Source organism: Candoia aspera, chromosome 2 (assembly GCF_035149785.1).
Source record: "Candoia aspera isolate rCanAsp1 chromosome 2, rCanAsp1.hap2, whole genome shotgun sequence".
Taxonomy (NCBI): domain Eukaryota; kingdom Metazoa; phylum Chordata; class Lepidosauria; order Squamata; family Boidae; genus Candoia; species Candoia aspera.
The window spans coordinates 158,013,459-158,025,861 of NC_086154.1; the positions used below are offsets into that span (position 1 = coordinate 158,013,459).

The 12,403-nt window shown below is 44.3% G+C and overlaps 1 protein-coding gene across 12 annotated transcripts in view; it reads left to right on the forward strand.

The window, feature by feature from the left end:
• Window positions 1-12,403, forward strand: part of SUPT20H (SPT20 homolog, SAGA complex component) — a 45,283-nt gene that overhangs the window by 32,003 nt on the left and 877 nt on the right. For 11 of the 12 annotated variants that reach the window (XM_063294550.1, XM_063294553.1, XM_063294558.1 and 8 more), the window contains one exon: window positions 4,357-4,462. In XM_063294550.1, coding sequence (XP_063150620.1) covers window positions 4,357-4,462 — 106 coding nt within the window. Of the gene's footprint in view, window positions 1-839; window positions 1,043-4,356; window positions 4,463-12,403 lie in introns of those variants that run through there. The other variant, XM_063294557.1, reaches the window with a different exon arrangement.

Here is a 12,403-nt window from a genome sequence, read left to right on the forward strand (position 1 = left end):
GATTCATTCTATGTTGGACTGAGGCCTTGAAGCAGGGCCAGTGGAGGCCATGGGGTCTGGGTCTTGCATGGTTGCTTGGGAGGAGTTTGATCTTGTTGGACCTGAGGGAAGTGGACAGGGTTCTTGTAGCTGTCAGTTTGGTGGCCCTTGTGTTAGATCCATGCCCCTCCTTGCTGGTTAAGGCTGCCCAGGACAGGACATGTGATTGGGTTTGGGTGGGGGTTAATTCCTCCTTGGGGGCGGGGATAGTCCCACTAGCTCTTAAGGAGCAGTGATCTGCTCCCTTCTTAAGGGGCCAACACTCAACCCATCTTGTCTAGACAACTTCTGTCCAGTTTCCAATCTTCCCTTTTTAGGGTAGGTTGTAGAGAAGATGGTTGTATTGCAACTTCACTGCAACTTTCTTCTGGAAGAAACAGATTATCTGGACCCCTTTTAATCAGGTTTCAGGCCAGGGTATGAGATGGCATTGATCAAGCTCTTGGCTGACTTCTGGTGGGAGCAGGATGGGGGTAGTGCATCTATCCTGGCTCCTCTTGACCTCTCAGCGGCTTTTGATACCACTGATTATGGTATCCTTCCGGACCGGCTCTGGGTGTTGGGGGTGGATGGCACTGTATTTTGCAGGTTCTCCTCCTTCCTCTGGGGCCAGTTCCAGTTGGTGTTGATTGCAGGGAGAGATCTGGCCCACATCCTCTACTATGTGGGGTGCTGCAGGGCTTGGTTCTCTCTCCCCTCCTGTTTAACATTAATTAAAGCTGCTGAGTGAGGTCATCTGACAATTTCGGGTGAGGTATCATGAGTATGCTGATGATACTCAGCTTTATCTCTCACCCCAGGCCATCTTGAGTGATGCTGTGGAAGTCCTGTCCCAGTGCCTGGAGGCTGTGTGGGCCTGGATGGGGCACAACAGGCTTCAACTCAACCCAAGCAAGAATGGGTGGCTTTGGGTGTCTGGACCTCCTGTGCCAGGGACCTCCCATTTTTGATTCTGGATGGGGTGGCTCTGCCTCAGACAGACTTGGTGGTCCTGGACTTGTGGCTCCTGCTTGAAGAGCAGATGGCAGCTGTGGCTAGGAGGGTCTTTACACACTTGAGGGCTGTGCATCAATTGTGCCCCTTCCTGTAGGGGGGGCCCTGCTCATGGATGGCCATGCGACTTCCCGTCTGGACTAATGCAACATGCTGTATATGGGACTGACCTTGAAGAGCATTCAGAAACTTGAGTTGGTGCAGAATGCAGCGGCACGGGTAGTTAATGGCGCCAGTTGTTCCTCATGTGTTACACCACTACTTCATGAGCTGTGATGGTTGTCATTGTGCTTCCAGGTGCAATTCAAAGTGTTGGTTGTCACCTTTAAAGCCCTTAATGGCTTGGGGCTGGGTTACTTAAGGGACCATCTCTTCTTGGTCATTTCTACCTGTCCCATCCAGTCCTGCAGGATGGACATGCTCCAGGTCCTGTTGACTAAGAAATGCAGACTGGTGGGGCCCAGAAGACAAGCTTTTTCTGCCATAGTGCCCACTCTTTGGAACATTCTCCCTCCAGGATTAGGTCGGCCCCGACCAGGCTTGCCTTTTGTAAGGCCCTAAAGACTTGACTCTGTGCTCAGGCTTGGGGCCCTGAGTGTTTGAGGGATCTGTCTCCTGGCTATGTGGATGATGGTTTGTTTTTTGGCTGCTGTGTATTTTCATTTTTTATCATTTGTTTGTTTTGTTTTTATTATTTGCAGCCCAGGGTTGTCATCGAGATGAGTGGCTATATAAATTGAATGAATGAATAAATAAATAAATAATATCTCACTGATCATCATGGCTTCGCTCAGTTGAGACTTTTACTAAGTAATCAGCTTTAGTCGTACCCTTGCCAAATGCAGCTACTGGTAGGGCAAAATACCTGTACATTTGCCACATATTGGTCAGTATTTAATTATAGATCAAAACTTTGGAATTTGACTATTTATCAGGAATTGTGGTTATATTGAGTTTGGGAGGGGTGGCAAAAAGAATTGTATTAAGAAATTGGAAAAGTGATATTATTCCAGATGTCAAGGAATGGTTGTTGGAAATACGTGATTTATCTGTTTTGGAAAAGGCAATCTTCTTTACTAATCAAAGGATGCAGTAATATGTGTTACTATGGCAGAATGGCAGAGATTCTGTGATATCCTACAGTGATACCTTGTATTGTTCATATTTTAGTAGTAAATTCATTGATAAACCAGTGACTATTGCTAAGTATAAAATTTAAGATAGATTTTTTTTTCCTTTTTTTTTCTTAGTTTGTATTTTTGGCTTGTACTTTTAATTTTTTTAAAAATCTTCTTTAAGATTAGAGAGATAGTTTGGTGTTGTGGTTAAGGTGCTGGCCTAGAAACCCGGAGACTGAGTTCTAGGTCTCCCCTAGGAATAAAAGCTGGCTGGGTGACTTTGGGCCTGTCACTGTCTTTCAGCCCAACCCACCTCACAAGGTTATTGTTGTGGGGGAAATAGGCAGGAGTATGTTGTTTTTGTCTCGGGGCAGTTGTGATGTGATTGAGTTCTGGAGGACATTGTCATTAGTCTGTTGCCACAGTTGGATAACTCAGATCGTTTTTTGGCTTGCTGATTTCACCCCACCTCACAGGTGGATAGGGCCTGTTAGATCAGCCCACCCCAAGCACCTGAGAGATCAAGTGGGCAGTCCAGCTGAGCTTGGTCACAGCATGGAATGAGTGAATGACAGAAGCTTTAGACTGTATTGCCCTACGTAGCCTCTCCCTTTGCACCAATACCAGAATTTACCTTGTCTTTATGAGGAAGTCCAGGAGATGAAGCACCAGAACAAACGTCTAGTATGCCGTTGGGGGAAGGCGAAGAGTGAATCTGACCAAACATGAGTAAGAACCTACATTAGGGATTACGCTGTAGTGATAAGGATGGCGAAATGACATTATTTCTTTGCCCTTATTGCATCTGCTGATGGCTGCCTACCAGCTCTGTTTAAAGTAACCCTGTCCCTGATGGGGAAAAATGGCTCACAGGACCATCTGCATTGTTACTGTGAGGAATATTCCTGCTATTCGGCAGATAAAGTTGCTCCATTCCAGTCAGAGTTGGATTTGACTGGACAGGTCCAGTTGAGGTGCCCAAGGCAGGTGCTTATTAGGTTAATTAGTTTGGTTTTGTGACTCCTAAAGAAGTGGATGGGGTTCCTTAGTGTGTGAGCTCAGCCACCAGTTTGTTCCATCCCGGTCCTTCGTGGATGGTTTAAGGCCAACCAGTGTGAGGATCGTGGGTTCAGTTATCCTAATGGCAAGAAATCTCTCTGGAAGCCCTTTAGGTTTCAGTAAAGATTCTCTTTATTTTAAGGTACAGTCCCCTATCCGTGCAAAGACTCAAGTGAATAAGATTCCCCAGTTCCCTCCTTTTCTTGCCCTGTCCTCCCGCCTCTCTTTGAAATTGAATATTTACAACTGTTTTGGTTTTATAACGTAACTTCCAGCTGCATTCTTTGGTGTCTGTTTTCTGATAAGGCGCTAGCCACAACAGCCCGGTTCCTGCTCGCTGTGTCATTCAGTGATGTCTCTGGTTTCCCAAGCAGTAATTAGTGAACCCCACTCCCTCTTTTACAACCCTTGACAGAGGAGAAGTCCCAGAAGTGATTTTATGGCTTCTGGGGCAAACCTCTGACACCCAGCAGGTGACCTGTGGTTGGGCCCACATAGTGGTGTCCGCTTTTGTGATGGAGAGGGTGGTCCTCTTAGCCTTGAAGGAGGCTGTGGTATGCCCACTTCCTAAGAGACCATCATTCTACCCAACCATCTTGGATATTTCCATTCACTCTCCAATCTCTCTTTTCAGGGGAAGGTGCTAGAAAGGGTGGGTGGGCTCCAGCTCTAGAGGACCCTGGAGGAAATGAATTATCTGGACCTGTTTCAGTTCAATTCTAGGCATGTATGGCAGGCAAGTTATTTCTCACTAAGGCTCAGCTTTAGGACCTTCTAGAATTGTGTTCTGTGTTGGTGCAGCCTCATAGGTGTGAATACACAGATGGCAAATTGAACTACAGTTATAGGTAAACAGCTTCTGTTTGAGGTATGTTTATGAAATAGCTATAAGAACTCATGGTGTATATACTTAACTGTGGCTTCCATAAGAGTTAATACAATAACATTTCTGCTGTAAAGTGGTAAAATCACTAGGAAGTATTGCTGAAACTGTCTTCTCATATACAAAACCTTGTTTTCAGGAGGAAGTCATTATTTATGTATCAAACTAAGAAATGCTTTGAAAAGTACTTCTTTCTAAGGGACAATAAATACAGTAAATATACAGATGATAAATGTGTTTTGATATATCAACTTTTTTTGCCAGGATTCTGAAGAAGCCCCCCCAAACCAAGATCAACCTTTATCTGCTCAGCAAACTGCTGTTGTTAACTTGACTGGAGTAGGGAACTTTATCCAACCTCAGGCAGCAGGTATGTTTTCAGGAACCACCTTTCTGGAGTGTTCCTCTGCAAATTTGTTTTTAAATCATGTTTCCTACTATAAGAGTACTCTAGCAGTAAATATACAAGTCAAAACAGGTTGTGTATTACACCTGCCCACGTGGGGAGGGACAGTAATGGGAACATGTCAGATGTTTGGACAAGGCTGGAATAGCTGTGGGTAGATAGGTAAATATTTTGAAAGTAAATGTGGATCTTTATAGATCTTAAATTTTGTTTTTAAAATATCAAATATTGTGTTGCTAAATCTGTATACTTTATTAAAATACTTACAAATTGTCCTGTTCAGACTATGAGATGGCCAGGCAGAATTACTAATAAAATTGTTTATTGAGTTAACTATTTACAACAGCAAAAGTCTTTGCAATAGATTAGACCATGTAAATCAATCAAGTCCACCCAGGTTGCAAAGGACACTCAGGCAACACTGCAGGGTCAGACCATGGCAAGACAGTGAGGCAGAACTCGGCCAATCCTCTAATTAAAGCAAGACTTTGAAGGAGCTAAAGTGCATGGCAAAGGAAAGGCTGGACACTCAGATTTGCCCCCTGGCATGCAGGTTGGACCAGGCTGATACACAGAGGCTAGACAAGGCTGGGCTGGAATATCTAGGCAAGGCTTGGTTATGGAGACTGGGCTGGGCTGGGCTGGAGAGCCTAGGCAAGGCTCAGATCTGGAGGCACACCTGGATCACGCTGGAGCAATGTGGCGAGGCTTGGAGCTGGATGCGAGGCTGTGCTTAGCAGGGACAGCAAGGAGAGGCTCGACTGGAGCGACTTGTGCAGAAAGCAGGTCCGCGATGGCAGAAGGCACTGGTTCTGGTTCCACACTGGCTACAGGCAAGGCTTCTGATTCTGGTAAGGACTCTTCCGCAGGTGCTGTGACCTCGAAGGATCGGTTGTGTCCGGCAGCTTGCTCTTGGCGCACCTGCCTTTTATTTGCCCCTTTTCATGCCATTTTCCTTTAGCAGCCAATTGGGCTTCTTTTTCTTTCGTGCACTTCTCTGCTCTCCTCTCTCAAGCACTGATTGGAGGCTCCAAATCTCCCTCCAGAGTTTGTCCAATCAGCGTCTGCGATTTCTTCCGCTCTGCTGAATCACTTCTTGGTTTTAATTTTCCAAGTCCTTCTTGACAAGTTTCGTTTTCCCCTTCTGACTCCAGATAAGTTTCGTTTTCAGAGTCAGAAGCAGGCTCAAACCTCACACTATCCCCCTCCCAGGACCCCCCTTTCAGCCCTGGTTTTAGAGGGTAACATAAGTGGAACTGTCGGACTTTGCTCAGAGCATGAATATCTGAAGCCACCTCCCAAGAATTTTCTTCAGGCCCATAACCTTTCCATTTGATGAGGTACTGGAGCTTTCCATGTCTTTTGCAAGAATCAAGGATTCTGGAGACTTCATATTCTGGTTCTCCATTGATACTAATAGGAGGTGGGGCAGGTCTAGATGATCTCAGCAGGCTCGGAGGTGCAGATGGAACTAGCAAGGATCGATGGAATACCGGATGGATCTTCACGTGCTTCAGTAAAACTGAGGCAGATCACCTCAATAGGAAACGGCCCAACAAACTTGTGGTCTAATTTCTTGGAAGGGCATGCTGAAGGCAGGTGTTTAGTAGATAACCAGAGATAGTCCCTCACTGCCAATTGATGGCCCTCCTTCCGATGGCGGTCAGCAAAATGTTTATAGTTGTCCTTGGCATGATCCATTTGATCTCGAAGTACCTGATGACAGGCTTGGAGTTCTTCCAAGAAATGATCAGAGGCAGGGACCAAAGAATGCGGTGGTTCCAAGGGAAACAGTCGTGGCTGAAACCCATACATAGCCATAAAAGGTGTTGTCTTGGTGGATGAATATAAAGAATTATTGTAGGCAAACTTTGCCAAGGCCAATAGCCCGAACCAATTGTCGTATTGATAATTCATGTAGCACCTTAAATATTGCTCTAAAATAGCATTAACACATTCAGTCTCACCATCTGATTGGGGATGATGAGATGAGAGATTTCCTTGCATTCCTAGATTTCAAAGAAGCGCCTTCCAAAATTTAGTGGTGAATTGTGCACTGCAATCTGAGATCGCTCGCTTGGCTAGGCCGTGCAGGCAGAAAGTAATTTGAATGTATATTTGCGTGGTCTCTTGGGCAGTAGGAAGTCCTGGGCAAGCGATAAAATGTGCCGTCTTGGTCATAGTGTCTACTACCACTAGAATAGGTGTGGCTCTGTTGGACTCTGGAAAATCAGTGATAAAATCCATGGACACTGACTCCCACGGTGTGGCGGTGGCGGCAGGTTGCTGATTCTGGAGTTGGTTTAGTTGGGCAGTTAGCAGGGCAACTTGCTGCACAGATTGGGCGTTGTCCATGCTGACTGCTTCCTCTGGCCGGAGACAATCTGTCCTGTTCCGACTATGAGACGGCCAGGCAGAATTACTAATAAAGTTCTTTATTGAATTAACTATTTACAGTAGCAAAAGCCTTTGCAATAAATTAGACCGTGTAAATCAATCAAGTCCACCCAGGTTGCAAAGGACACTCAGGCAACACTGCAGGGTCAGACCATGGCAAGACAGCAAGGCAGAACTCAGCCAATCCTCTAATTGAAGCTTGAAGACTTGAAGGAGCTAGAGTGCGTGGCAAAGGAAAGGCTGGACACTCCAATTTGCGCCCTGGCATGCAGGTTGGACCAGGCTGGTACACAGAGGATAGACAAGGCTGGGCTGGAGTATCTAGGCAAGGCTTGGTTATGGAGACAAGACTGGGCTGGGCTGGAACGTCTTGGCAAGGCTCGGATCTGGAGACAAGGCTGGACTGGACTGAAGCAACTAGGCAAGGCTTGGCTCTGGAGGAAAGGCTGGACTGGACTGGAGCAGCTAGGCAAGGCTGAGATCTGGAGGCACACCTGGATCATGCTGGAGCGATGTGGCGAGGCTTGGAGCTGGACACGAGGCTGTGCTTAGCAGGGACAGCAAGGAGAGGCTCGACTGGAGCGACTTGTGCAGAAAGCAGGTCCGCGATGGCAGAAGGCGCTGGCTCTGGTTCCACACTGGCTACAGGCAAGGCTTCTGACGCTGGTAAGGACTCTTCCGCAGGTGCTGTGACCTCGGATCGATTGTGTCCGGCAGCTTGCTCTTGGTGCGCCTGCCTTTTTACTCGCTCCTTTTCGTGCCATTTTCCTTTAGCAGCCAATTGGGCTTCTTTTTCTTTCATGCACTTCTCTGCTCTCCTCTCTCAAGCACTGATTGGAGGCTTCAAATCCCCTCCTGTAATGATTGCCTATTCAAAATCACTATCAGACTCACACAAGGCTTTCATGGATATCTGATTTAATAATGAATAGCATGCAGGATCACAAGCAAAGCTGAAAATAGTAAAAGTGTGGGATGTCTCCCAATAAAACCCAAAACGGCTCCCAGTCCCTCCCCCCAAAGTCAACACAATTCCATGCCCTGCAGGTGCCCCTAACAGTTCCTGCCGGTCTGCGGGAAATGTTCTTGACAAGGCAAGATAATCCAAACATACATTCTTCATTCTTCACTCCTCGCATCACAGCCTGGTACAAGGAACAGGAGCAGCCCCTTCCCGTACAGCAACTCATGTCAGCACCATGGCATGGGAACCCGTTACGATGTTTTCCAGGAACATTGGAACAGGGACCATGACACCTCCGGAGTTTGTCCAATCAGCATCTGCAATTTCTCCCACTCTGCTGAATCACTTCTCGGTTTTAATTCTCCAAGTCCTCCCTGATAAGTTTCGTTTCCCCTTCTGACTCCGGATAAGTTTCATTTTTGGAGTCAGCAGCGGGCTCAAACCTCACACAAATTAAGGAAATGAATGTATTTGTTTTATCCGTGAACAAACTGAAGTCAGACTTCCAGATGACCAAATTTATGCCTCTTTTGACAAATTCCCAGTTCGTCCCCCCATCCTATTTAGTTGCCTTTTTTTTTGGCTGCGCTGGTTAGAGGCATAGAAGGGAACTGACCGGGTCAAACAAAACTATGAATGAAACAACACAAAAAGCCATGTGCCCTTGTTCAGATTATCATGATTAGTCACAATTAATGCTTCATGATTGTGGAAACTCAAGAAAGATATAAAAATTGAAACTGTTAATTTCAATTAACAATTCATTTAATTTTGTAAGGAAATTTTTATTATTTTTTGAATGTTTTATTTCCAGTATTTCCATACTGTCAAGAGTTACATATCTCAGGGTGTTTACAAATCAAGTCATTAACACCATAAACATCAACTAAATTTTTTTTTTAAATATTCTCTTTTCTGATCAGATAGGAAGAAGAATCTAGATGTTAGGCCTATCAGAAAAGCCGTATTTTCACTGCTTTTTGACAGGTGACTAAATTGGGGGCCAGACAAATCCTCATATTCTTGAGGATTAGGGTAGCAAAGGTTAAAACTAGCATCTTGAATTGTACTCAGAAACTTACTGGAAGCTGGTGCAGCACCCTGACAGGAAGTGTTACGTTGTTGAATTGGCTTGTGTTGAATTGGCTTGTGTTGAATTGGCTTGTGTTGAATTGGTGTGCAAGCTGCTGCATTTTGCACTAGTTGTTTCCATGTATTTTTCAAAGGTAGTCATTGGTATGACACGTTACAGTAATCCAATATTAGAACGATGTTAGAATAATAACTTTAAGTCTGTGCCTGAGAAATCCTTAAAATTGACTTCTAAATATTTGTTCCTGCATTTTGTTGTTTATTCGTTTAGTCACTTCCGACTCTTCGTGACTTCATGGACCAGCCCACGCCAGAGCTTCCTGTTGGTCGTCAACACCCCCAGCTCCCCCAGGGACGAGTCCGTCACTTCTAGAATGTCATCCATCCATCTTGCCCTTGGTCGGCCCTTCTTCCTTTTGCCTTCCACTCTCCTTAGCATCAGCATCTTCTCCAGGGTGTCCTGTCTTCTCATTATGTGGCCAAAATATTTCAGTTTTGCCTTTAATATCATTCCCTCAAGTGAGCAGTCTGGCTTTATTTCCTGGAGGATGGACTGGTTTGATCTTCCTGCAGTCCAAGGCACTCTCAGAATTCTCCTCCAACACCACAGTTCAAAAGCATCTATCTTCCTTCTCTCAGCCTTCCTTATGGTCCAGCTCTCACAGCCATATGTTATTATGGGGAACACCATTGCTTTAACTATGCGGACCTTTGTTGTCAGTGTGATGTTTCTGCTCTTAACTATTTTATCGAGATTTGCCATTGCTCTTCTCCCAAGGATTAAGCGTCTTCTGATTTCCTGACTGCAGTCAGCATCTGCAGTGATCTTTGCACCTAGAAATACAAAGTCTTTCACTGCTTTTACATTTTCTCCCTCTATTTGCCAGTTATCAATCAAGCTGGTTGCCATAATCTTGGTTTTTTTGAGGTTTAGCTGCAAGCCAGCTTTTGCACTTTCTTCTTTCACCTTCATCATAAGGCTCCTCAGTTCCTCTTCGCTTTCAGCCATCAAAGTGGTATCATCTGCATATCTGAGATTGTTAATGTTTCTTCCAGTGATTTTAACTCCAGCCTTGTTTCACCTTGTTCCTGCATAGCATGTAGAAAATAGAAACTATGCAGGATTCTTCAACATTCAGGTAGTTTGTTCATATAGATTTGTATATTTTCAATGTTTATCTCCTCCCACTTCTTTTCTCAAGGCTAAACATATCAGTCTCAGTCTCTGCTCTAAAGCCTTAGTTGACCACCTCTTCATCCAAGTCATTAGTGAAAATGAAGAACACTGCGTCCAGGACTGAACTGGCACTACAGTTGATAGCTTACTCCAGTTTTGTGAGGAACTGTTAGAAGCATACTGTGATTTTCAAACCTGATATGAATCTACCTAATAAACATACCACTGAGCTCATACTTTAATCAGTTAACAGGCCAAAGACACAAGCATAAAAAAGATTAAATCTCACTTTAAAAAGTAGCCATAATATTAACTACAATTAAAAGAGACCAGCGAAAACATTAAATGTTAAACCCCCAAAGCACAGTGGAAAAACATAGGTTTCATTGTTTTCCTTAAAGCTAAGAGTGTGCCATCCAAACGCTGGATGCCAGGCTGTTCCATAAGACTTTGGCAGCTACAGAAGGAGCCTACTTCCTTGCTCTCAAGAGGTAGAGATATGGAGCATCCCTTCCTGACGTCCATGCACAGGACATACAGGTTCTACTTGGAGCAGATGGCTCTAAAGGTATCCTGGACCCAAGCAATTAAAGACTTTATACATCATAAATGGTGGTTTGAAATGGATCTGAAAACAAGCAGCCAGTGCAGTGACCACAACATTGGACTTTCTCATTCATCAGCAGGTGTGCTGCTGCATTCTGTTAGCAGAAGCTTCCAAAGTCATCCTCTAAGGTACCCACAAGTACCATGTTGTGGTAACAATTCATTACATACATTTATCTTCCAAAAAAAAAGTGCACCTTTTTGTTCCCTTTTCAGGCTCTCAAGTTAGCCATATATACTCAGTTATAGTAAACGGAGCATTTGTTAGGAACATCCTCCTTGAACTCTGTTGCTGAACTCCTATTAACTCTGTGCTTGCTCACTTTGGAAATGGTTCTACAGTCTCTGCACTACTCCCTGCTTATTCAGCAGAAAGCAAACACCAAGTCACAGTATGTTGGCAACTCTCAAGATTTGCATTCAGATCTATTTATGAAATTATCTTTCACTGTACAGGCTATATAGTCCCTTATTTTTGCAGCCCTTCCAAGATTAACCCAGATTTTTTGTTTAGAAGTTGGAAGAGAGGGTGACTTTGCTCTTTTGACTGAGCCCTTTGAAGGCTCCACAATTAAAAAAAAAACGCCACTCAAGTTGAATCTTGAACCCTAGTCTTTTCATCTCGGAAGTGCTAAGTCCTTCTGCCAAGGACCTTTCCCTTGAGTCCAGCAGTATGCAAAATAAAAAGGAATGTGATTTGGATCTTATTGTCCTAAATTTAGAAATACAGAACTTACCAAACCTTATTCAAATCCCCCAAAAGCAAAGGTTAGCTGTTCAGCCAGGCAGTGTTGCATGCAAGGTTTTAAAATTCTTTTAAAGCAATATAGCCTATTCTCTAGACAGTCTAGTCTAGTTGGGAAAGGGGAAAATGGGAAGGGAAGGGAAGGGAAGGGACACAGACCCAGAATTTCAAATAAAAGTCTGTCTTGAATCCAATCCTAAGTTTTAGAACACAAGCTGATCGCCTTGCATGATCAATGATTTAAGAGAAACCATCTGAGCCTTCAGTTAGGCAAGCCTGTCTTGATTTCCTTCCGAGCGCTACTGTCAGGATGAGAAACTATTATTTTAAGGGGAAATGCTGTATTGCCTAATTAAGCAGTATGTTTCATCCCTGATGTCAGAAATCAGTACACATAAAAGACCCTTATCTTTGAGTAATAATAGGTCTGTTTAAAAATGGATTCTGTTGGAGAAGTTTATTGGAAATGAAATAAATTAGGGTCTTTATAGGGTGCCCAGTTTTGTTAATCACCTTGATTACTTGCTGGAGTAGGAAGTGGGACATAAGTCAAACATATGATTAAGGCTTCTCTGTGCAGTATTTTTAAATATATAACCTGTGTGCGCTCTCTGTATTTTTTAATTTGGGGAACTGTCTTTCAGTCAGTATTGACTCCTGGTGACTGCTTGGACTAGTCCCTGCCTTTTTCCTTGGCAAGGTTTTTCAGAAGTGGTTTGCCATGGCCTTCTTCCTAGGGTTGAGAGTGACTGGCCCAAGGTTACCCAGTTGGCTTCATGCCTAAGGCGGGACTAGAACTCAGGGTTTCCTGGCTAAGTTTACAGAAAGGTGTTCAGCAGGTTTCTGTGCCTCTAATGCTGCCAGACTGTCTTCACAGACCCCATACATTAATGCCTTCCTTTTTTCAGATGAGCCATGCGTTGA